The 22,350-nt window shown below is 38.7% G+C and overlaps 1 protein-coding gene across 1 annotated transcript in view; it reads left to right on the top strand.

The window, feature by feature from the left end:
• Nucleotides 1–22,350, top strand: part of LOC149227727 (uncharacterized) — a 279,748-nt gene that overhangs the window by 37,115 nt on the left and 220,283 nt on the right. The window contains exons 4-8 of the mRNA XM_089380584.1: nucleotides 3,229–3,334; nucleotides 3,448–3,549; nucleotides 3,792–3,851; nucleotides 4,029–4,107; nucleotides 13,448–13,592. Coding sequence (XP_089236710.1) covers nucleotides 3,229–3,334; nucleotides 3,448–3,549; nucleotides 3,792–3,851; nucleotides 4,029–4,107; nucleotides 13,448–13,592 — 492 coding nt within the window. The remainder of the gene's footprint in view (nucleotides 1–3,228; nucleotides 3,335–3,447; nucleotides 3,550–3,791; nucleotides 3,852–4,028; nucleotides 4,108–13,447; nucleotides 13,593–22,350) is intronic.

Here is a 22,350-nt window from a genome sequence, read left to right as displayed (position 1 = left end):
TTTCTATTTCTTTCAGCTGTTGATCTGTAGATGGTTGAGATTGTATTGTGTTTATTTCAGTGTTTATATGGTTAAATAACTTGTTAATAATTAAACAAATAGGTGAAATAAACCAAAGAATACAGATAAAATTTCTAACGGGTAATACTTAGAAATTTCAACATAATTCTCATCAACTCCGTTGTGAAACAAGGCGCTGAAAAAGGCCAAAATAAGTGTGGGAGGAAAGAGTATGCATTTTTTGTTCTTCCGGAAAAGTGGAAACAGAAAAACTTTTCATTTTAGAATGTGAGGCCTTCAAAGACAATAGGGAAAATTATGTAGATATGCTGGCAGCTAGCTCTTGGGATAATCTATTTAGCGAGGGGTTTGTCAAGACGCTGCGAGCATTTATTTTGAAGCTTCACAGAAAAAGGGCCAAATACATCAATCAGATGAAGAAGCAATCTGTCACATAGGCTATCTTTTTATTCGTGCAATATACTCAAATCCTCCGAGATACGTCAAAATCAGTCAGGTCTGTGTGGGGCAACCCTTTTAGTTGCTGAGATAAGCTACTTAATACATTTCATACAACTGACTATCGGTTTGAACAATTGAAAAGGCCCTCAACACCCTATCTGGTGCATTGTAGTGCAATGCAGAATTCAAATTACTTTGTCAACAAGGTATCACCTTATCTGTTAGGTTAAGGTTCAAGTAATTTGTATATCAAATTTACCCTCTTAAATTTCATTGCAGTCGAAATGTCCACAAAATAGACAATTTTATCTTTGTGTGTATGATGGTGTTTGGAAAAGAGAAGCAAATAATCAAACTGGAAAACATGTAGCATTACTCTGATGTGTTTCTGGACATAGTAGTCAAGGAAAAAAATATTAAATTATGAAATAGCCAAAAACCCTCCATCCTTGAACCAGTGTTCGTTGGCTATAATTTCAAATACTGAGATAAAGATGCTCGACCTTGAAAATAGTCATATATTCCTCATGAGATAAGAACGGGGACCTGTAATTAGAAGCTTAGTGTATGAACAACAAATCATCCAAATGGAGACATGTAGCTTTACCTTTTTGTGCTTTTATAAATACCCTTCAAGAGAATAAAATATTACATTGCAAACTGGCAAAGTAGTCATCAGTTCCTCACAAGATAAGTTGCCACTTATAATTAGACGCTTAGCATACAAGATTTTGAAATAAGTCCAAGAAATTATAAATAATAGACATGTGAGTTTAGTTTGAACTGATTTCTATTTGGGAGAATTGACTAGAAATTTACACAAATGGTAGGTGTGATCGAAATCCATAGAAGAATTCAGTTTGTGTGCAGCACTCATCTTGAAATTGGGATAGGGGATTCAGAACACTAATGCTAATTTTTCTATAAATAAATATTTAAACTGTTATTTTGACATTGAAATTTTTTTTCAATCATAGATTCTCAAATGATTCATAAAATCATAAATTCATGCATGCAATTTTCTGAATTGAAATTTTCAATCACATTGAATTATTGTATAGTCATCTGTACCTTGGGTTGTCGCTTATCTTCCTTTATATGGAATGATTGCTAATATTAATAATTTGTGAGCTCAGATTTATAAGATATGACATTATAAAACATTTATTGTTGCAGCACAACGACAAGAGAGTTGTTTATTTTTAGAACTTCCACAAACAGGATAGTAGAACCTATAGGCCAAGTTTATGATAAAAGGAACTCAAATAATGCACCTCATATTGAATGGCTCGTAAAAAGTAGAGTGACATGAATTATTGGCCCAGAGAAATGAGCTTTATGAGGAATTGACGTTGTTGTGCAAAATAATAAACAATATAATGATCTTCTTTGACTGGACCTGTTATGTAAGATGCTAATTTATTTTTTTATAAGGAAGCATTGCAATTGAAACTAAAACAGATTATAGATTTTATAAATTCAACACTTCAATCCCTGAGTTTTGGCTACAGTTTGTAACATTTGATGGATTCAAAAAATTTAGAGTCCCTTGGCAAATAGTCACCTAGATTAGTTGAACTAGTAAAGAGCAATGTCTCTTAACAGGTTGATGGAGGTTCAAATCTCATGGTGTAAATGTCAAACATGCAAGGATCTTTTTGTAACGGTACAAGAGTTTGTGCATTGCTCATATTATTGGAGGAGAGACAGCATTTTAAAGTCCAAGGATTTTACACCATTTCCTCTAACATTTGAACATGTTTCTAACTTAGGATCCAAATCCTAAATGACAGTATCTAGATCCTATAACTGGAAATAGATCCCTGAATAGAATTCACTGAACCCTAAAGAGTGGGTCTGGATCACCAATTCCCTGATTCCATGATGATTCAGATTCAGGTAAAGGGTTAGGAATGATGAATTCAGTAACTATGATCAGAATGTTCTGTATCCAAAAAACATTAACGCAGTGCACAGTGTAACTTCACCCAATCTTGAGGGATTTGTAATGGGTTAGAATCAAATTCAGTAAAAGGGATCTGTATCATGCTGCAAGGATGTTTAGTCAAATTTGAAATCTAACAGAAGTCAAAAAACCAACTCAAACATCCAAAGTCAAAGGAGAGTCAAAGAATTGAAGCAAGGTCTTGACAAAGCTGAAAATGCCAAAATTGGTTGTTCTCTGACTAATGCAAATAGTATAGACAAAGAGTGTGGTCAAAATAGGGAACTAAACCACTCTGTCCATGAAAATCCACTCAATTTGTCTAGACTCCAAAGCACCTAGGGTGACCTAACAACTTAGGGGTTTTACCTGTCGACCCAATGGATAGAACCCTAGGATATCAGTGTTTTTACTCTTTTGAAGAGAGTGTCAAAGGATGCTTGGATAAGAATATAAGGCTTAGGATAAGGGAAGAAGTCACGATTTGGTTTAAACAAAAAAATAACAAAAGAAAGAGGTGAATGAAAAAGGAAAACAATCTAAAAGTTGATTGATTTTGAATTGCTTAAATTGAAGTAATGGGGTGGGGATTAAACATAATTGAACATGTTGTCAGTGCTCTGATCCAGAATTAAACATTAACGACTGAAAAAGTTCCACTTTTTAGCAACGGTTCCTTTTCTGTTTGTTTCAAGCACATTGAGGTTAAGGATGTTAGCATATGTAAGTCATGTGGAATTCTACATGATTATATTTACATTCAATTTTATGTAGTTGTATTTTATGAATCGTCTAACTGAATTTTGAAATGCGACTTACAGATATCTCGAGAACATTGAGAATAATCCCGACATTGACATTAATCAAACATTGGGACATTTCATTCAATCGCACGGCTATTCACAACAGTTTCAAAATTGCTACTTGGTAAATACATCTTGTAGAAAGGTTCTTTTTATTTATCTATTTCGCTATTATTTCTAGATAGAAAGTTTAGAATGAGGAATCTGTAATGATTTATGAGTGATAACCCTCTGCAGATTCCTATGTGTGCATCAATCTGGCCCTGTTCTTTGAACAATGTTATGGATTTTTCAGCCATTTCCGTTCTTTCCTTCTGCCTCAATCATTGCCTACTCCAGGTAATATTCCAAATTGATCACAACTTCGATACGATTTGATTCGAGTATCATGCACCTTCAAATGCAATAACACGAGATATAATTGTATTGACTTGTATTATTATCTTACCTTTGAGAACCTTCAAAGGTTATGATATTGCCCATACTATAGCTTTTCTTAAAATGGAAGCAACTATATTAAAGAAAAAGCGTTGTTCAGGACACAATGCCGTTAAGTCGTTTTAGTTTGCGCTGAATTGCAGATATTTAACCGACCACAATGGCTGACAGTTAAGGGTGGCTCTCACACGTATGTCAAGAAGGTGCAGTGAAACTCCAGACCAAACACTTTGTTAACAAACTTGTTTTGCTTGAGAGTTAATCAAAACGATATCTACTTATCCAATAATACAGATAAAATGAACCTCGCTAAGCAAGTTTTCTTAAGTTCACAACAATATTTTGTAGCTGGAATGAAAAGAAAATGATGATAATAACAGGTCATCGAAGAGCTTGGGAAAAGGGGTTGTAAGATTAAGACAAATTGCTCTGTACAAAGGATTTCAACCACCAAAGAAGGTAAGTTTCTTCTTCCTTACAGCCTGTGACATTTCCTCACTCTGAAGCATAAGTTCTTAATTAAAACCATAAAAGTTGGAATGAAACAATGAGATAAGACAAGATTATTTTTATTAATGTAGAGAAAATTACCACAAATAAGTCAATGGGACGGCTAAGTACATCAGTAAAAATGCAATGTAGGAGCACCAAAACAGCACCTGAAAAAACATGACCTAAGCAAATGTAGCCTATGCTGAGAATGATTCAAATTCTAAGATCTAACAAGGATAAACAAAGAGATGATGCAGTTGCATCACTTTGTATGTTCGTGTGAACCATTCTCTTTTCAATTTCCTGTCAGAAAATCTAATGCCCCAGCTCTCTCACAGTGTTTCTTGACCAAAGGCAATTGACAATCAGAGTATCATTGCAACAACTATGATTACCTACCATTCTCCCCTTTATCATACAAGTACCTTTTTTTTTGATAAACCCACATACCTTCACATATTTTATGGGGTATTACATTCAACCCTTCAATCAATCCATTGCAAAAACAATATTAAAGGCTCCCTTGAAAATTGACATCAAAATGATGGCGGTTGTTAACCTTCATGTTATAGCGGTATAAACATAAACTTCAATATGAAAATACTAGCAGCATAATCTGGGATTAGAAAACATTTTAACAAAAGAAAGTCGGTGGGATTCATTGAGTTCAGTTCATGCCATAGTTCTTTTTCCACCCTGCCCAATATGAAGATTTCAATAAGATAATTATTGAAATGTTCTTTTAAAGCATATTTATATCACCTATCCAGTCTTCACAAAATAAATCACCATGGGATTCATTGCAACATGCAATACAAGAAAAATTGCCAATGCAATTCTGCAGTATTTTGTAGTTTGGGTTATATTTCACGACTCCTATTCATGGCTTCTTCTTAATAATATTTTGAAGTCTGTTTAGATACTTATCAAAGTGCCATCTTATGGGAAGGTATGGCATACATTCTTGGCATGCCAAAAATCACTGACTATTGTTTTAGGAAGCATATAAAATATTAAGTTATCTTTTTTAAATTTCAAAATATAGTCAATTTATTACTTTGTTCGAAACCTAATCTTATGGGAAGGTATGGCTACATTCTTGGCATGCCAAAAATCACTGACTATTGTTTTAGGAAGCATATAAAATATTAAGTTATCTTTTTTAAATTTCAAAATATAGTTAATTTATTACTTTGTTCGAAACCTAATGGCCAATTTCTATCAGTTTTTATAATATGTGAAATTTCCTTGATTGCAATTATTAGAAATTTATCTCCTAATTGTTCTACAGTTTATTTGTTATTACAACAAATATCGATAAACTCGCAATTGCAGTCTTCACCAAAACTAAAATACATTGCGGAAAATAAACTAGAAGCTGAGAAAATATACACACACACAATAAGAATCGACACAATAATTTTTGGTTAATAGTCCCCAGAAAAACCTTGAAAGGAAAACCAGTGCAGCATATGAGGGTTTATTTTATTATTATGCAGCAGTAAAATTTGAGTACAATAATCTGGATGACTTACTGGCAATCCTCCAACAAATCTACTGGAAAAATAATTTGGAGAAATTTCTCCCTTCCGCAAATAATCTCGACCTCCCTCTGACCTGCTCAAATCCCATTGAGGAAACTCGGCCTCCAGGAATTTGCACTGCCTGGCCTGGGAATTGCGCACTGCCTACTAGCTGGCTCCAGATGAGTCGTCTTCCCTCCCTCTGCCATTGGAAGAAATTCACTTTGATTCTTGGAAATCAATCTGACCTCTGACAACTTTGCAAACCCTCTTCCGACAACTCGCACTGCGTTTCTCGCTGCTCGCACTAGCTATTCGGCCTCTCTATAAAAATATTTCGGCCTCCCTACTACTGTTGACCTGTTGTTGGGAACCTCTATTGGAAAACTCCTTTGTTGCTCCCTCAATCACTGATGCTCCTCCTTATCTGGCTCGAACTCTTCTTCCTTGCTGAATCACTGCACTGGATAGCTCAATTTGCCTAAGGAACTCACTCTCCCTGTTGCTCGATGTATCTATCTCCATCCCATCGATCTTCTCTTATAATCTCTCGTTGGAGCACCAATGACCATGATCAAGTCGTTATCAAAGGCTAATATCATCTTAGACTCAATCCATGTGAGTCTCTAGAGCTTTCTTGATCTTTCTCAATTAAATGTTTTTAATTAATCAATTTTCCTAAGTTAGACTTGGGCATTTTTAATTATTGATCAATTAACTTAATTGAGTGGTCTCTAGGTGTTTTCTCCCAAAACCTTTTCTAGGTTTTGTATATCTTGTGTTCTTCAGACTCTATGACACTAATTGAGACTAGAACACACGTCTGATGCTACCAAAAACTAACACTCGCTCTTAGAGAGGAATGTGTTCTGCCTTCTCCACTCCACTACCATACCCATAAGCCTGATGAATATCCTTAAGTCTGTAGCTGGACCACCTCACATTGTTGATATCTGACAACTGTGGTACAACTAGTTGTCACTGTCCATCAACATTGCGCTGATCATCTGCTAACCCTTGTGAAAATTCCTATCCTCAAGGAACCCCTACTGCAGCAAAACTGAATTTACTTCTCCTACTTGATTTTAATATACATTATCAAGTTATTTTCTGAAAATACTAAAGTAAATTACTTTTGCAGCCTACACCAATTTAATTTGATTACATGAAACAAGAAACTGAGTAAAGAACAAGATACATAGGACACCGTTATTTTTGGACAAAACAGTCCCCGGAAAAACCCAATGCGGGAAAACCGGTGCAGCAGCTCTGAGGGTTTTATATTATTAAGCAGTAGTTCTGAATACAATGATGGTTTCCCTCCCGGCAATCCAGTGACAGAGAAAAAATATAATGGCGGAAAACTAAGTGAGATTACCTCTCTTCACCCGGCAGTTTCTGGGTGATCCGGCAGCAGAATTAGCTAACCCTGGCTATCTCTACGCTGGCCCTGCATAGGCCCTATGTTAGCCTTACAGGCTCTGTGTCAACACTGCACTATCTCTTCTGCCTCCTGGAGCTTCTATGTCAACCTCTCCCTACTGTTCCGGTAGCTCCCCGACAATTTCCGCTTTCTGTGTGAGGGCAGCCTCACTTCTGCGCTGGCCCTTCTGGCTCTGTGTCAAGACTGCATGGGCCTAGACTAGCCCAGCGTCAGTCCCTCTAGGTGTTGCGCTACCTCCACTAGTGGCTCTCCGCCTCTCTGCCCAGTATTCCTGAACTATCTCTACCCCTCTGCTGCAGAATGATCACTTAGTTCAAATTTCTCAGCTTCCTAGAACTAGAAATCGAACTCTAGATCAATTTGTTCTCTCCATGTGTGTTTCTAATTGAACCCCAAGCCTCCTTCTTATACTTTTCTCGTTGAGACTATAACAGCTGAGATTAAGTCTCTAATCAACAACTAAGATTGAAACTTGACTTGATCCACTTTCTAGATCATTCTCACCCATATTTTGATCAATACCCATTGGTACTTTAATTTTCCTAAGTTTAAACTTAGGAACCCCATTAAAAATATTAATTATTTTAATAAAATACAATCCAGGTGGAATTTAACTAAGGTTTTTGGGTTATTTAGAACTCATGTGCCTTAGCCTCTCCACCAATTTTCATGGCTAGAGCACATCCGATGCTACCAAAAACTAATAACCCTGTCATTGAACCATCCTACATTTGCACTACTGCTGACTCTGCACTACTGCCAACACTACCTATGCTGCATCTGATCTCATGTTGTTGTTGTTGCTGCAACTGAGAACTAATATACGAATCCACTGTGTCCCTATATTGGATCTACAACTAGTCTCTGCACTCTCTACTGAGTAATTGTCTACGTTCATCTGTCTCGACTCTCTACACCCCTCTAGTAACTGACTGCAACTAGTCTCTACATTGTCTCTCAAGATCTGACTGTGCCTATTGACACTGATCTTTCTACTGCTGAAAAGGGTTCTACACTATACCCATTTGTTCTCTGAAATAAACAAACTTAGCTCTCCCCAGAGCTTTCATGAGTATATTTGCAACTTGTTGTTTTGTGGGAACATGTTGTAGCTAGACTGCTCCATGTTGTACACAATCTTTGATGAAGTGGTGTCGAGTGTCTATGTGTTTCGACGTATCATGAAACACTGGATTTTTGGAGAGCCTGATGCAATCTGATTATCACAATAGATATTGGTCGCATCCAACTTCTAACTAAACAAGCTTACTAGTAGCTTCCAAAGCCATATAGCTTCGCATGTGGCCATACTAGCTGCCAGGTACTCTGCTTCTGTAAAGCTCAATGCCATGAATTTATGTTTCCTATTGCACAAAGATACAAGTCCCAATCCAACATTGAAGAAACAACTAATGTGGTCTGACACCATCACCTCGACTATACCTCAATCCATACTCAACTATGTCGTCCAAATACCTCAAAATGTGCCTCGTTGTTGTCCAATGCACTCAATTCAGTCCCACCATAAACCGACTAAGAGCGTTGACTGCAAAGTAGATATCTAGCCTAGTGTTGACCAGATACATGAGGGAACCGATACACTGTCTATACAAGGTTGGATCAATGTCCTCATCCTTGGATGCATCTATCTTCCTCCAATTCGTAATCATAGGCATAGACATAGGCCTACAGTCCTGCATCCTGAACTTCTTCAAAATCTTTGTAGCATATCTCCCTTGACCAAGGAAGATCTCCCCATCCTTTCCATACTTCCAAGCCTACGAAATAATGCATCAGCCCCAAGTCCTTCATGTCAAACTCTGCTACCAGGTTTCTCTTGCAGTCCTCTATGAGCCCTGATGACCCAGTCAAGAAGACGTCATCCACATACAACACTAAGATGAGTGGCTCACCCTCTACCATTAAATAGTATAGGATGGGATATGCATCACTCTGACAAATCTCATCTGCTACAAATTATTGTTAACCTGACCATACCATGCCTTGGGAGCCTGCTTGAGCCCGTATAGAGCTTTCTTCAGTCTACACACATGTGTCTCGAAGCCCTCTAGCTGTTTGATATATACCTCCTCCTCTATCACCCTGTTCAATAAAGTTGTCTTGATGTCCATCTGGTGAATCTGCCATCCCATCTGTGTTGCTACAAATATAATCGACCGGATAGAAGTATGTATGGAAACTGCGGCGAAGGTCTCCTCATAATCTATGCCTTCCTTTTGTGCATACCCCTTTTCCATGAACCTAGCTTTATACTTCTCCACGCTACCATCTGCATCATAATTGATCTTATAGATCCACCAAGAGCTCGCAGTTGATCTGTCCACAGGCCTCGGCACTACCTCCCAAATATTATTTGTCATGATAGAGCTATACTCTTCCACCATGGAATCTATCCACACCTGATGTTATGCAACCTACTGATAGCTCGAAGGTTCAACAACCTGTTCTACCAAAGCTTGGTAGCTATTTGGTTGTCTGCGTTCTCTCTTATTTGTCCAATGAGCTCCTACAAACTCCTCTACATCCCTCAATGTCTGACGAACTTCCCTGCTGGTTCGACCGTTAGTGGTGGGTGGCTCGACCAGCTCTTCATCCTACCTCTGCTACTCTGACTGCTGCGAACCCATTAGATCTCCTACATCTAAGGTCATGTTGGTACTAGTAACCGTACTAGATCCCTGTGACTGTCCCTATGGCTGACCCTGCTATTGGACTAATGGAGCTTCTGCTAGCCCATTCTAATCATCTACTAGTAACTTGCAAGATTTCTTGAAGGCTCTGTCCTCCATGAAATTTACATCCCATCTCACAATAATCTTCTTGTTGCTATGGATGTAAATCCTGTGTGCCTTTGAGGTCTCGCTATACCCAACGAAGAACCCCTTTTCTGCAACCTGATCCAACTTAGTGTGCTTCTCATCTGGCACATGGTAATAAGCTATGCTTCCAAAGATCCTTAACTGATTGACTTCTGGCTTTTTCCCTGAGAATACTTCTTCTGGTGTTATCTTCCTTAATGCCCTGTGAGGAACCCTGTTTTGTACATACATGGTCGTGTTACATGCCTCTGCCCATAGAAGCTTGGGAAAATCTTGGTCATATAACATTTCCTTTGTAGCCCCAACTATGACATGTTCTTCTGCTCCTCTACCCCATTCTGTTGTGGATTGTATGGAGTTGTCCACTCCCCCCTTGATGCCTTCCTTAACACAAAAACTCATGAAGTCACTATTTGTGTACTCTCCTCCGTTATCTAAGCAAAGCACTTTGATCTTCTTCATTGTCGCATTCTCTACTAGAGCCTTGAACTCCCTGAAGTGACTGAAGGCCTCATCCTTGGTCTTCAAGAAATAGATCTAGGTTTTCCTCGAATAGTCATCGATGAAGGTGACGAAGTACTCATACCCTCAAAGAGATCTAGTGGACATAGGATTGCAAATATTTGAGTGTATAAGTTGTAGTACACCATCTGATTGATTGTCACTTCTTGGAAATGTTGCCTTAGCATATTTCCCAAGCACGCACCCTCTGCACACATCGTCAGGTTCCGTGCTCAATTTTGGAACACCTGTTATTGTCTCCCTGAGCATCCTAAGTGCTCCATGCTGTAAATGTCCCATTCTCCTATGCCATATTTCATTCAGATCTCTTCCACTGCTACTGCAATCAATGTTGTTGCTGCTAACTAGTGCTATTGGAGAATTGAGTTGCAACTTATATAACCTATTGCTTTGAACTCCAATCTACTTCACCTCTTCTAGATTTGGTGTTTGATGAACATCTTCTTCCCTACAAAGGGGACATCATATCCTATATCCTGCAGTTTGGATACTGAAATGAGGTTCATACCTAAGCCAAACACATGCAACACATCTGTAACAATGGTGCTTTCTCCTGACTCCCTTTGAATCTCGATGGTACCTACTCCAATTGGTGTACATTTACTCTTGTTTCCCATCTAAATCTGGAAGTCCGTCTTCTTCTCCTTATAGTTGGAGTAGTATTCTCTAATTCCTGTCATATGAGATGACACTCCACTGTCTATATACCAGATTCCCTATGAAGTTAAGCTAGAGAGGCAAGCTATCTAGGCAAATTCGTCCTCCAATTTGGAAGAAAAAATTGTAGCTCCCTGAATGTCAAATCTTTCTGCGACCATACTGGAGAAATCTAAGAAATCTACTAAAGACATCTTGAGTATAATTTCGTGTACCTTTCTCTTCCACCCAATGTTGATCTGCCAGTGCAAAACCTGCTGCAAACCTATTGCGCCCATATCTGCTCAACAAAATAATTGATCTGCTCACTAGAACCATTTATCTAGCAAAACCATTGCCTGCAAATTCTTCTTCTAAGGATGATTGAATTTTCCTCCAACCCAGATTTGGAAATCGAACCCTTTGCCTCTGCAATTCACACTTCCTGGTGGTCTGTGTAGATCTAAGAAATTTGTGGTCAGGGCTCCCTTTGAATCTACACAAATTCTCCTTCTTGCTACTGAGCCTCTGATATGATCAAAATCACTCTAATACCATCTGAAATTTCCTTGATTACAATTACTGTAAGTTTATCTCCTAACCGTTATGCAGTTTATTTATTATTACGAGAAATATCGATAAACTCACAATTGCAATCTTCACCAAAATAAAATATGCAGTCGAAAATAAACTAGAAGCTAAGAAAATATGCACACACACAATAAGAATCAACACAATAATTTTTTAACAATAGTCCCTGGAAAAACCCTGAAGGGAAAACCGGTGCAACAAATGAGGGTTTATTTCATTATTATGCAACAGTGAAATCTAAGTACAATCATCTGAATTCCTTATTGGCAATGCTCCAACAAATCTATTGGAAAAATAATTTGGAGATTTTTTCTCCCTTCTGCAAATAATCTTAGCCTCCCTTTGACCTGCCCGAACCCCATTGAGGAAACTCAACCTCCAGGAATTCGCACTGCTTGGCCTGGGAACTTTGCATTGCCTATTAGTTGGCTCCAGAGGAGTCGTCTTGCCTCCCTCTTCCACTGGAATAAATTCACTTTGCTTCCTGGAACTCGATCTGACCTCTGGAAACTCTGCAAACCCTCTTCTGGAAACTCGCACTGCGTTTCTGGCTTGCTTGCACTAGTTATTCGGCCTCTCTGCAAAAATATTTTGGCCTCCCTATTACTGTTGATCTGCTACTGGGAACCTCTCCCAGAAAACTCTTCTGTTGCTCCATCAATCACTGATCCTCCTCATTCTCTGACTCGAACTCTTCTTCCTTGCTGAATCATTGCATTGGATAGCTCGATCTACCTAAGGAACTCACTCTCCCTCTTACTCGACGTATCTATCTCCATCCCATTGATCTTATCTTATAATCTATCATTGGAGCACCAACAACCATGATTAAGTCGTTATCAACGACTAAGATCATATTAGACTCGATCCATGTGAATCTCTAGAGCTTTCTCGATATTTCTCAATTAATTGTTGTTAATTAATCAATTTTCCTAAGTTAGACTTAAACATTTTTAATTATTGATCAATCAACTTAATTGAGTGGTCTCTAGGTGTTTTCTCCTGAAACATTTTATGGGTTTTGGAGATCTTATGTTCTTTAGCCTCTCTGACACAAATCGGGACTAGAACACATGTTGGATGCTACCAAAAACTAACATAATACACGTTGAATTAGAGGGTATATTTATAATGGTTTGTCAACAATAGTCCATGATAAATCTAAATAGTTTTTTTTAATTTTTTTTTAATTTTCCATCAACATAAATAAGTAGAAATTGCTCTTTTTTTAATTTAACATCGAGGCATAAACATCCTGCCATGCTAAATAATTTTTCTTCAGCTAAGAAGCCATGGATGGGGGCATCTACTCTGCCAAAGTCATCCAGGACTTGCACATTGCCCCACCTATTTTCACAAGCACAGGCACAGACAAGCACGAGCACAAACACAAGTGAGTCATTGAGAAACTTGAACCCTGATAGGGTGATAACAACACCCCACTTTCACCTACCAGGTTAAGCAACCATTAACAAAGTATAATCTTTTATCTTTCTGGTAATATCTTTGCACAACTCATTTCTTTCATCAATTCTGTATAGAAGTTTCTCCCAAACTTTTATTCACATATGCACAAATAGATGGATCAAGCGCATGAACAAAAATAATAGGGAACTCTAGCTCTCATATTTCTCTTCAATTCTAAAATCAATGATCATAGATAATGTAATTAATTGACTACACCAAAGCCTTTATTAAATAGTTAAGTTGATGATATGCTAAATGTTCTCATGGTAAACATGTAATTGCAGGTATACTTGTCAATGCAGATGGTATTGAGGAGATTTATGATCATTGTATTATCGGTGCCCGTGCACCTGATGCATTAAATTTGTTGGGGCCAAATGCAACATTGGAAGAGTGTAGGGTCCTTGGTGCATTTCAATATGTTTATAGGTAACTTTGAACTACTTTTTTCCTAGTCAAGATCGGTTGTACTACTTTCATCTATTCATTGTTTACTTGCACTCCACTTTATTTTTATAAATGACAAAAAACTAGACTATATTACATCTATCTCAATAGTGTACTGAACTGGCCTAACAAAGTGATATTCAACCTCAAGAAACCAAGGGATATTAACCAATGCACCAAATTATATTCTCATTTGACTCAACCCTTTTATCCTTTCCTTCACATGTACGTAATGATTTAATTTTATTGGCAACCCTAAAAACTAAGTACAAAGTAATTAAAACTAAGAAAAATTGATTTCAAAGGAACCAAGTGCTAATGTGTTTCAATAATAGCCAATTGTTTAGGACTCAGGTAAACGAAGACCTACCATTTGCATCCATCTCAACATTCTTATGTCTAAATAAATATTTGATACAAATATTAGAAAAGAACTCTAGAAGCAATTTTACCTCCTTGGCAAGTGCTTCAATCCTGCACAATTAACTTGTCACCTCAATAAGCACAGTTGCGTCACATTGAAGAATCAACCCGTATACACCCTCATCTCTAGCTAACCTTAAGCCTCTGATAAGGCCCCGTTACCACCCAAACTAGAAAGGTTGCCAAGGTCCTTGCAACCTGCTAAGATGACACACACATGATAAGTGCTCACTGTCACCTTGGCATGAGTCTCGACTCTTTAAACCCAACTTCCTCTTGAAGGGTTATGGGAGAATTCCATATACAAGATAACTTCACCCAATGAAAGGTTAAGCAGTGCCTTGTACGGGGTCTTGGGCGAAGAGAGATATTAATTATTTGATGTTTTACAAATCTGAAAATATAATTTGTATAGAAAATAAATGCAGAACAGTAATATGATTTACTCAAAATAGAAAACAAATAACATGTAAATAGAAATATTGAAAAAATCAGAATCTGCAAAAAATTGGTGAGGATCCAAAAAAATGGAAAAATCAGTGAACATTAAAAAATAGATAATATATTCATTTTTTTTAAATTAAACAGATAAAACAACATTAGATAAACACATTGACACATAAATATGGAGAAAGAACTATATATATCTATATATATATATATATATATATATATATGATGGATTATGATGGATTATTTTTCATTTGCAATCCATTATATATATAATCGACACTGAATCTTGAACTCTGATAGTTGTCCAATGAAGGACTCAAAATTAGAGAACCAATACAAAATGACATGACATATATAAATGTATCTCATCATAATGAGATATATGTACATGGACAACAAAAACAAAAGTAGCTGCTAGCTAATGCACTCTTCCCCTTTTATGGGAAAAGATGATGGACTGTTTTCCAAGCTTGTCCCTAACAGCATAAGGCCCTAGCACTGAAACAAGTGTCTGAAGGTCACTGGTGGGTGTAGAATTAGGCTCATCAGTGCCTCTAAAAGGCAGAGTTGATACTGTCACATCCCCTTGTCTCTCCTCCTCCTCCTCCTCCTCTTGCTCCTCATATTGTTCTTCTTATTGCTCCTCAAACCATCCAGGTGCCTCCTCCATGATAGGTTGCTTAGACTCCACCCTCCACTTAGATAATACATCAATATTCTCTAAGGAAATGGCATCCACATCCAGTGTTATTTCAATTTGCCTCATCCTCGCCATCAAAATCAAAGTTGCATTTGCAGGAAAATGCGAGGTTGAGGAAAAGTGTTGCTACATGAATAGGTTGATGGAGCATCCCGGTCCACCAACAATCAATCAAATCGCACTACATCATATGTACATTAAACCCAAAGGTAACTATTGTTACAAAATCTAGTAGGACTTACAGAGGGAAACCCTACAAGGTGTAAACTAGACAATGGGACAACAATGGGGTAGAGGACCAATGTCTCCTCAGCCAAAACCCCCATACTCTTTATAGATTTTCATTGATGGGAGGAGTCCTAATAAGGATGAGATCACTTGAAATAGATATGTTATGGATAAGGTGCATGATGATCTCATTAGGACTCATTCAAAGAAAGACAATCAAAATTCAAGGCTTCCCAAGAAGCAATTCGCTCTCCATGAAAAGACCTATAAAGGAGGGTTCAAGTCCTAGGGATTGATGTTTTTAGGAATTAACAAAGTTCTAGAGGTTAAGACCAATGAGAAAAAGGTTCCCCGTGATGGATTCCAATAATTACAAGGCTCATGAAACATTCAAGAAAGTCCTCAAGTTGAGGGAGAAGAAACTAGGGTTTCCCAATTAGTGCAACACCTAGGGAAAGAGATTTTATGGATGAAATTTTAGTAGATGCCCACCAAAATGATAGGTCATGTAGTCAAGACCTACCTCTTGGTGTTTAGGCTCTCAAACCACCAAAAAGCCTCCTCCCTAAAATTTTGCTCCAAGCCCTAGATTCTCCTTCCTAGCCTTAAAAGGATCGAATTTGAGAATAGAAAATTATGGAGAAAATTTAAGGTTGATCACCAAAGACTTGGACTAGTGCCTTGTCCTTTGGGCATATGGAATTAAGGATGCTCTAGTTAAGCCTAATTCGTTGCTAAGGAGGCCGAAATTGGATGCCCTATGTATCAAAATTCTAGCATTTACTCACTCAATGATAAATGGAGTTTCATGGGAGAGATTTAAAAAAAAAATTACCAATAGGAACATTCATTACATGTTATGCATGAGTAACATATGCAAAATTCATCTACATAGCCTTTAAAATTTATTTTCAATAAATTAGGGCACAAACTAGCATAATCTAGAAGCAATAGCTCCATACATTAGACATTCAAAATGATAATATTCAACAAAGAGCACTTACAAGATAACATGCAATATCTCTATCCATTTGACAAAGAATAGTTCCAAAGACAATCCAAATTTAGATTCTAGATCAAAATGCATTCCAAAAATATCCAATAGCTAGAAAGAAACAAATGTGAGTTCCTCTAAGAGGTCTAAAGTTTCCAAGTGTGATGGTGATTGATTACAATGAAGTGATCTCAAATATATGAGTCTTACTAGATCAAATTAGGACAAGAAGCCCTTGCTAAGTCATAAAGTAATGTGAAGAAACACGCTAGGTCACAATCTGACCTAGTAACCATTGTGCAAACGTAAATATTAACACACAAAGAGGTTGAACTGGTGATGCCATGCATGCGTAGGCCCTTCTAGATCATGCGTTGGGCTCTTCCAATGCCAAGGTGAGTGTAGAGGGCTCCAAAATCATGATCTAGGGATTGTCCCCTAGACTTCCATGCAAATCATCTTGTCGACCCCAATTTTGCATTTGGGGCACAAATAGGATTTCATGGGTCTCCTGATGACAAAATAGCCTAGTTTTGCTCCAACGTTGAGGGCTCTGAGGATGGTGCTAGCCCTCCCATGTCTCAAGGGGTGAGACAAACCTCATTTAGGCCTCTGATCAGCTGCCAAACCTTGTGATCACTACTAAGTCGGTTAGGGTATGCTAGTCCAAGTGCATCATCTCGAAAATAATATGGGGCAAAGTGAAACCCTCATAAGGTGTTGAGGGTGCCCATGGATAAGAATGATGGTCTACAAGCGACAGGAGTCCCATGGCTCTTAACGCTTCACCTATGGGTGTCAATATGATCCACTAGTGGACTTAGGCCCCAATTAAGTTGCCCAACCCATAATGAAACCACCTTCTAATCACACACAATATCCAGTCCTGCAACTTATGACATCAGGTACATTCAATCATTTTTTCATCGAAGTGAACCAAGCATGTGTGAAAATTTGGAAACCCAAATTTCTACTGCAGCAACTGATTAAGTATCTTCTATTTGTTAAATTACTGAACAAATTATTTACTGCATCCTACAACAAATACCGAAACTAATACACTACATCCTTCACCAATTAATTGCGGAAACAAGAAACTGAGCAAGAAAGAAATACACAACACATGACACCGTTATTTTTGGACAAGTGTCCCTAGAAAAACCCAATGCGGGAAAACTGGTGCAGAAACTAATGGTTTTAATTATTATGCAGTAGTAAATCTAAGTACAATTCGTTGGATGCCCAACTGGCTATCCGATACAGAGAGAAACTATCAAAAATGTTAGTGAGAGAAATCTCACACTGTTCTGGGAGATTTGATTCTGATTTGGGGCTTGTTGACTGGCCCCACGCTACCTCTGTGCAGCTTCTGCGTCAACCCTATGCAAAACTGCGTCACTCTGGCTAGGCTCTGCGTCAATCCCTCTGTTGACCTCCTACTGTCTGGAAATTCAATCTCCAGGCCTTTCGATCTCACACCCCGGCTTCCTGCATTGAATCTCGTCTCTCCTAGTTGGAATTCGAACTCCCTCTAAAGCTCTGCGCTGCCTCTGCGTGGCACTATGCTGCCTCACTGAACTACTCTCGGCCTTCTCTGCCTTGCACTCCCCGGATCTAGAAAGCTTCCTTCTGTCTACAATCCCTACCCCTCACTGCAAGAAATCACCTTGATCGATTCTCTAGCAACTGTTGTGCTACTCCCTCTGAGAAATTAGATCTCTTGATCTCTCTTCGATGTGTTTTCCAAATGCCCATCGAAGTCCTTCTTATAATCCTCCAGTTGAGAAATCAACGACCCATATTAGATTTTAATCAATGGCTCAGATCATTCGGACTCGATCTTCGTCTTCTTCTAGAAGTTTTACTATCAGTTTGATTAATACCCTTTAATTATTTTAATTTCCTAAGTTTAGACTTAGGCACCCATTAAAAATAATTAATTATTTTAATAAAACTGTCTCAAAGTGGAATTTTCCAAAATGATTTCTGGGTATTGTGGAATGCATGTGTCCTAGCCTCCCTACAAATTTTGAGGCTTAGAGCACATCCGATGCTACCAGAAATAAAAACTCCCTCTTAACGAGAAATGTGTTCTAGTAATGCAACCTATTGAAGCATCACCCTTATCTGTAACATCTCCCTCTGCGTTATTGATGTCTGACATCACTGCCTACCAACTACTGTGCAAATGTTGCATTTGTATTCTTGCTAACCCTGCCACTGACAACACTGCATCTGTATTGCAACCTTCTCCAACTACTGCCGCTACTGCATCAGCAACGGAAAATCATCCAAAATTATTGAACAGATGTTCAGCATGATGCATCTATTATTGGAGTTCTGACTGCTGCTAGTCTCTACGCTGACCCTCTGAAGCCTCTGCGCTGCTGCTGACTCTGCACTGTGCCAACTACACTGCTGCCAATTATGCTCTGCGTTGCTCAGTCTCTAGCACTCCTAGCCACTACAACTGTCACTCCAGCACTCCTCTGCACCAACTGACACTGGTCCATCCTGCTACTTCTAATATGGGCTCCGGTAGCAAGGTATTGATTCGAGAGGTAGACTCCTCAAGGATCCTGCCCATCTGCAGTTCTTTCGAACTACAGTACTAGATCACCCCACCTCTCCCCTGGAGGTATCTAGGCAACCATGGCAAACTCCTCCTCCTCGATCTTTGTGGATGCAACCTTTGGATCATGCTTCTCGTCCTTGTCCTTCTTCTTGAGAGGACACTGTGTAGCGTAGTGACCAAATTCACCACACTGGAAGCACTTGATCTTCAAGACGTCCTTCTTCTTTCTCCGCTGCTCCCGCTTCCCCTTTGATGGAAGGGTTGCATTTTCTTCCTCCTCCTTGGGCTTCATCCCACTGCTGTTGTTGCTATCAAGCTTTCATTTGACTAAGTCTCTCCTCATCTCTTCCTGTTGAATAGTGGCCCACATTCCTTCCCAATCTGACAACCTCTCTCTGCCTAGGATGCTCTGGACAAATACTTGCCATTCTTCTGAAATAGAATTCAGGGCTAGACTCACCATCTCGGTAGACTGAGGTGTTGACCCCATAGCTGCCAATGAGTCTTGGATTTCCTGAAGCTTTGTTAGGAATGGATCAATGCGTTCCCCCTTCTGCATCTGTGTGGATCTCATCTTCTGCTCCAAGTACATCTTTCGCTGCTCAAAAGGTCCTTCGTATAGTGTAGCCAATGCTTCCCACATTTGTCGGGCAGTATCCTTGTCGACAATGTGACACACTACGTGATCTCTCACTCCATCGAGGATCAATCGCTTGGACTTTGCCATCTCACCCTTGTATTTCTTGAGCAAATCAAGATCTGCAAGTACAGCTACCACAATGTCAACATAGGTTTTGAGATTGTGCCCATCCAGAGGGCATGAGATCCTTCCCTTCAAGATCACATAGTTGGATGCACCATCCAACCAATCATGATCTCTTAACCCACTAGCTACCGTCTCGGCCAATGAAATGTCGAATTGCCTCCTCTCTCCTTTGCGCAGCACTAGGCTAGCCTACGCACTTCCTGTTGGAGTTAGTAGATCTACTCCTCTCCGCTGCTGCTCAACAAATGATAATTCAGACTACTTGGCTAGAAGTCTTCTAAGGAAGAATTTCCTCAAAATAGTGTCTCCTTCCTTCTGACATTTTTCTGCCCGAGCGACTACTGTAAAAAATTGTGTCTCATCAGAAAATTGCTCTTGCGCTGATGCTTTAGTGTTGCTCCCTCTAACACTAGAAAACTTCGATTTGGAAATCTTTCTCTCTATTGACTCACTCAGAGAGATATTTTCCCACGAAAACTTTGCCCTCCTGGCTTGGACAGCACAATCCCTCTGGGGATTTGATTTGTTGCCTACACAGCACTTCGACTTACCTCCTCTTCAGCACTGGGCTCTTCCAGCTCTGCTCTCTCGCTTCACTTGCAGCTCCAATACCATGTGAAAATTTAGAAACCCAAATTTCCACTGTAGCAATTGATTAAGTATCTTCTATTTGTTAAATTACTGAACAAATTATTTACTACATCCTACAACAAATACCAAAACTAATACACTACAACCAAGGTTTTTCCTCATCCATCATTCAGGCGAGGCTGATCAATTGAATTACAAGACAAACTGGTTTTGTTACAGGGACTTAGAAGAGAGGATGATGGAGGAAAAGAAGTGCCACAGGTCTGGACATTGTTTGAGAACCGAGCCAGAAAATACTGAGGTCATAAGCAGAGACAAAGCGGTTGTGGAGGCCTTCAAGAAGTAGGGTGCTGGAAGTTTTGCAAAAAAATGCAAGGAGGGCATACCAAAGTAACCAAGGAGTTTGCACTTCATTTTCATGGTTTAAAGACAAAGGTCGGAATGCTTGATATACAGGTTTCTCCAGAGGTTATAGCATTGGTCACCGAAATTCCTAGGGGACAAGAGGCCTAGTTCAAGAATTTTAGATTCAATATGGAACCCTGCAAGGAATTCTTGAAGCCATAGTTTTCAGAAACTAACTTAACCAAAGCAGTTCCCAAAGATTACATCAAGGACAGCTACACTAACCTGCTCTTCAACATCCAGCATTATTTCACCTGTGAAGGCAGATATCAGAAGGTCTATTCATATCATTTCAAACTTCTTCTACATTTTACTGGTATGATTTCTCTAGATTTTCCTTACTTCTTATTTCGAAGTATAGCTATGATCGCAGACAAAATTCAGCTAAAGTCTCAAGGGTGTGAGACTTCCCTGTTTCATCATGGCCTAATTAAGTTGATAGTGTTAAATGAACTCAAAAGGGTTAAAAAGGATTGGTCTTCGTTTTTGTTTGTATGTGATTTTGGAACAGAAAAGCCAAGTGAAGGTACTAGCTCTGGGGTCAAAGAAGCTTCATCATCAAAAGCTAGCAGGTCTAAAATGACTAGGGCAAAAAGGTTTGCCAAGTTAAAGCCAAGGAAGCAGGTGAAGGGAAAGGCAAGCAAAACCTCAATAGCTAAAAGTCCAGCAGTCATTCTTGAAACTCCTAAGTCTGCCAAGGGAAAGATGTCTGAGCTTAAAGGAGAAATACCAGAACAGTCATCTAGCAAAACAGTCCAAAGAAGACTTACCAGGAGCCATATTGCAAATAACCACTCCGGAAAAGAGGTCTACAATAGTGATGAAACAAGGTGTGAAAGAAAAGTAGTGAAGGAGATGTATTGAAAAAGTTTTGGGCACATAAAAGAATTTTGGCATAGAAAGGAAGAGCAGCTGCAAAGAAGAATACCTATGAAGGGATGTCATTTTGATTTTGGATTAATACATTAGTCCTCTCAAAATTAAAAACAAAAAAAAAGCTCCCAAACCATTGAGTTTTTGCAGGCCGTGTTGAAAAGAACACACATAGCAATTTCGTACTGCGCTACAAAACTGCTGTAGGTGATCATTTGGTTCTCATAGATGCATTGTGGAGGAAATGCTAGATCAGTTCCAAGTTTTGAAGTTTTAAATGGATAAAGGTTCATGTGTGAACTCTCAGATGTCAGGGATGCAGGTAGCAAAGTTTCAAGGAGTACTCCATAGACAAAATGAAGACTGTGCTACAAAAACAGAGTATTTTTGTAAGCATAGTCATCACATGCTTGAGTTCCCTTTTTGCACAAATGGAAAACAATGTTTCAACAAATCATTAATGCTTGACACCTGTACACCAGCAGAGAAACTGCTTGAAGATAAGAACAAAGGGTTAAGGGCCTAAAAAAGAGGAACTCTATTTCTTGATTTTTAGGGCAGTTAAGACATTTTGTAGCAGGTTTTTGCAACAGCATCATGGTCATCACCAAACTCGAGGACAGGGATGGAAACTGATCAAACAGTGTATTAAAGACTCAGATAAGGGTGTTGAAGACTTGTTTTAGAAGTTCTAGTCCTATTTGTATTAGGACTCTTAAAAGATAGCTAGCT

Source organism: Pinus tabuliformis, chromosome J (genome assembly GCF_031772625.1).
Source record: "Pinus tabuliformis cultivar Carrire ecotype Pingquan chromosome J, CPIR1, whole genome shotgun sequence".
In the NCBI taxonomy this organism is placed as follows: Eukaryota; Viridiplantae; Streptophyta; class Pinopsida; order Pinales; family Pinaceae; genus Pinus; species Pinus tabuliformis.
This window is presented reverse-complemented; position numbering and strand designations above follow the sequence as displayed.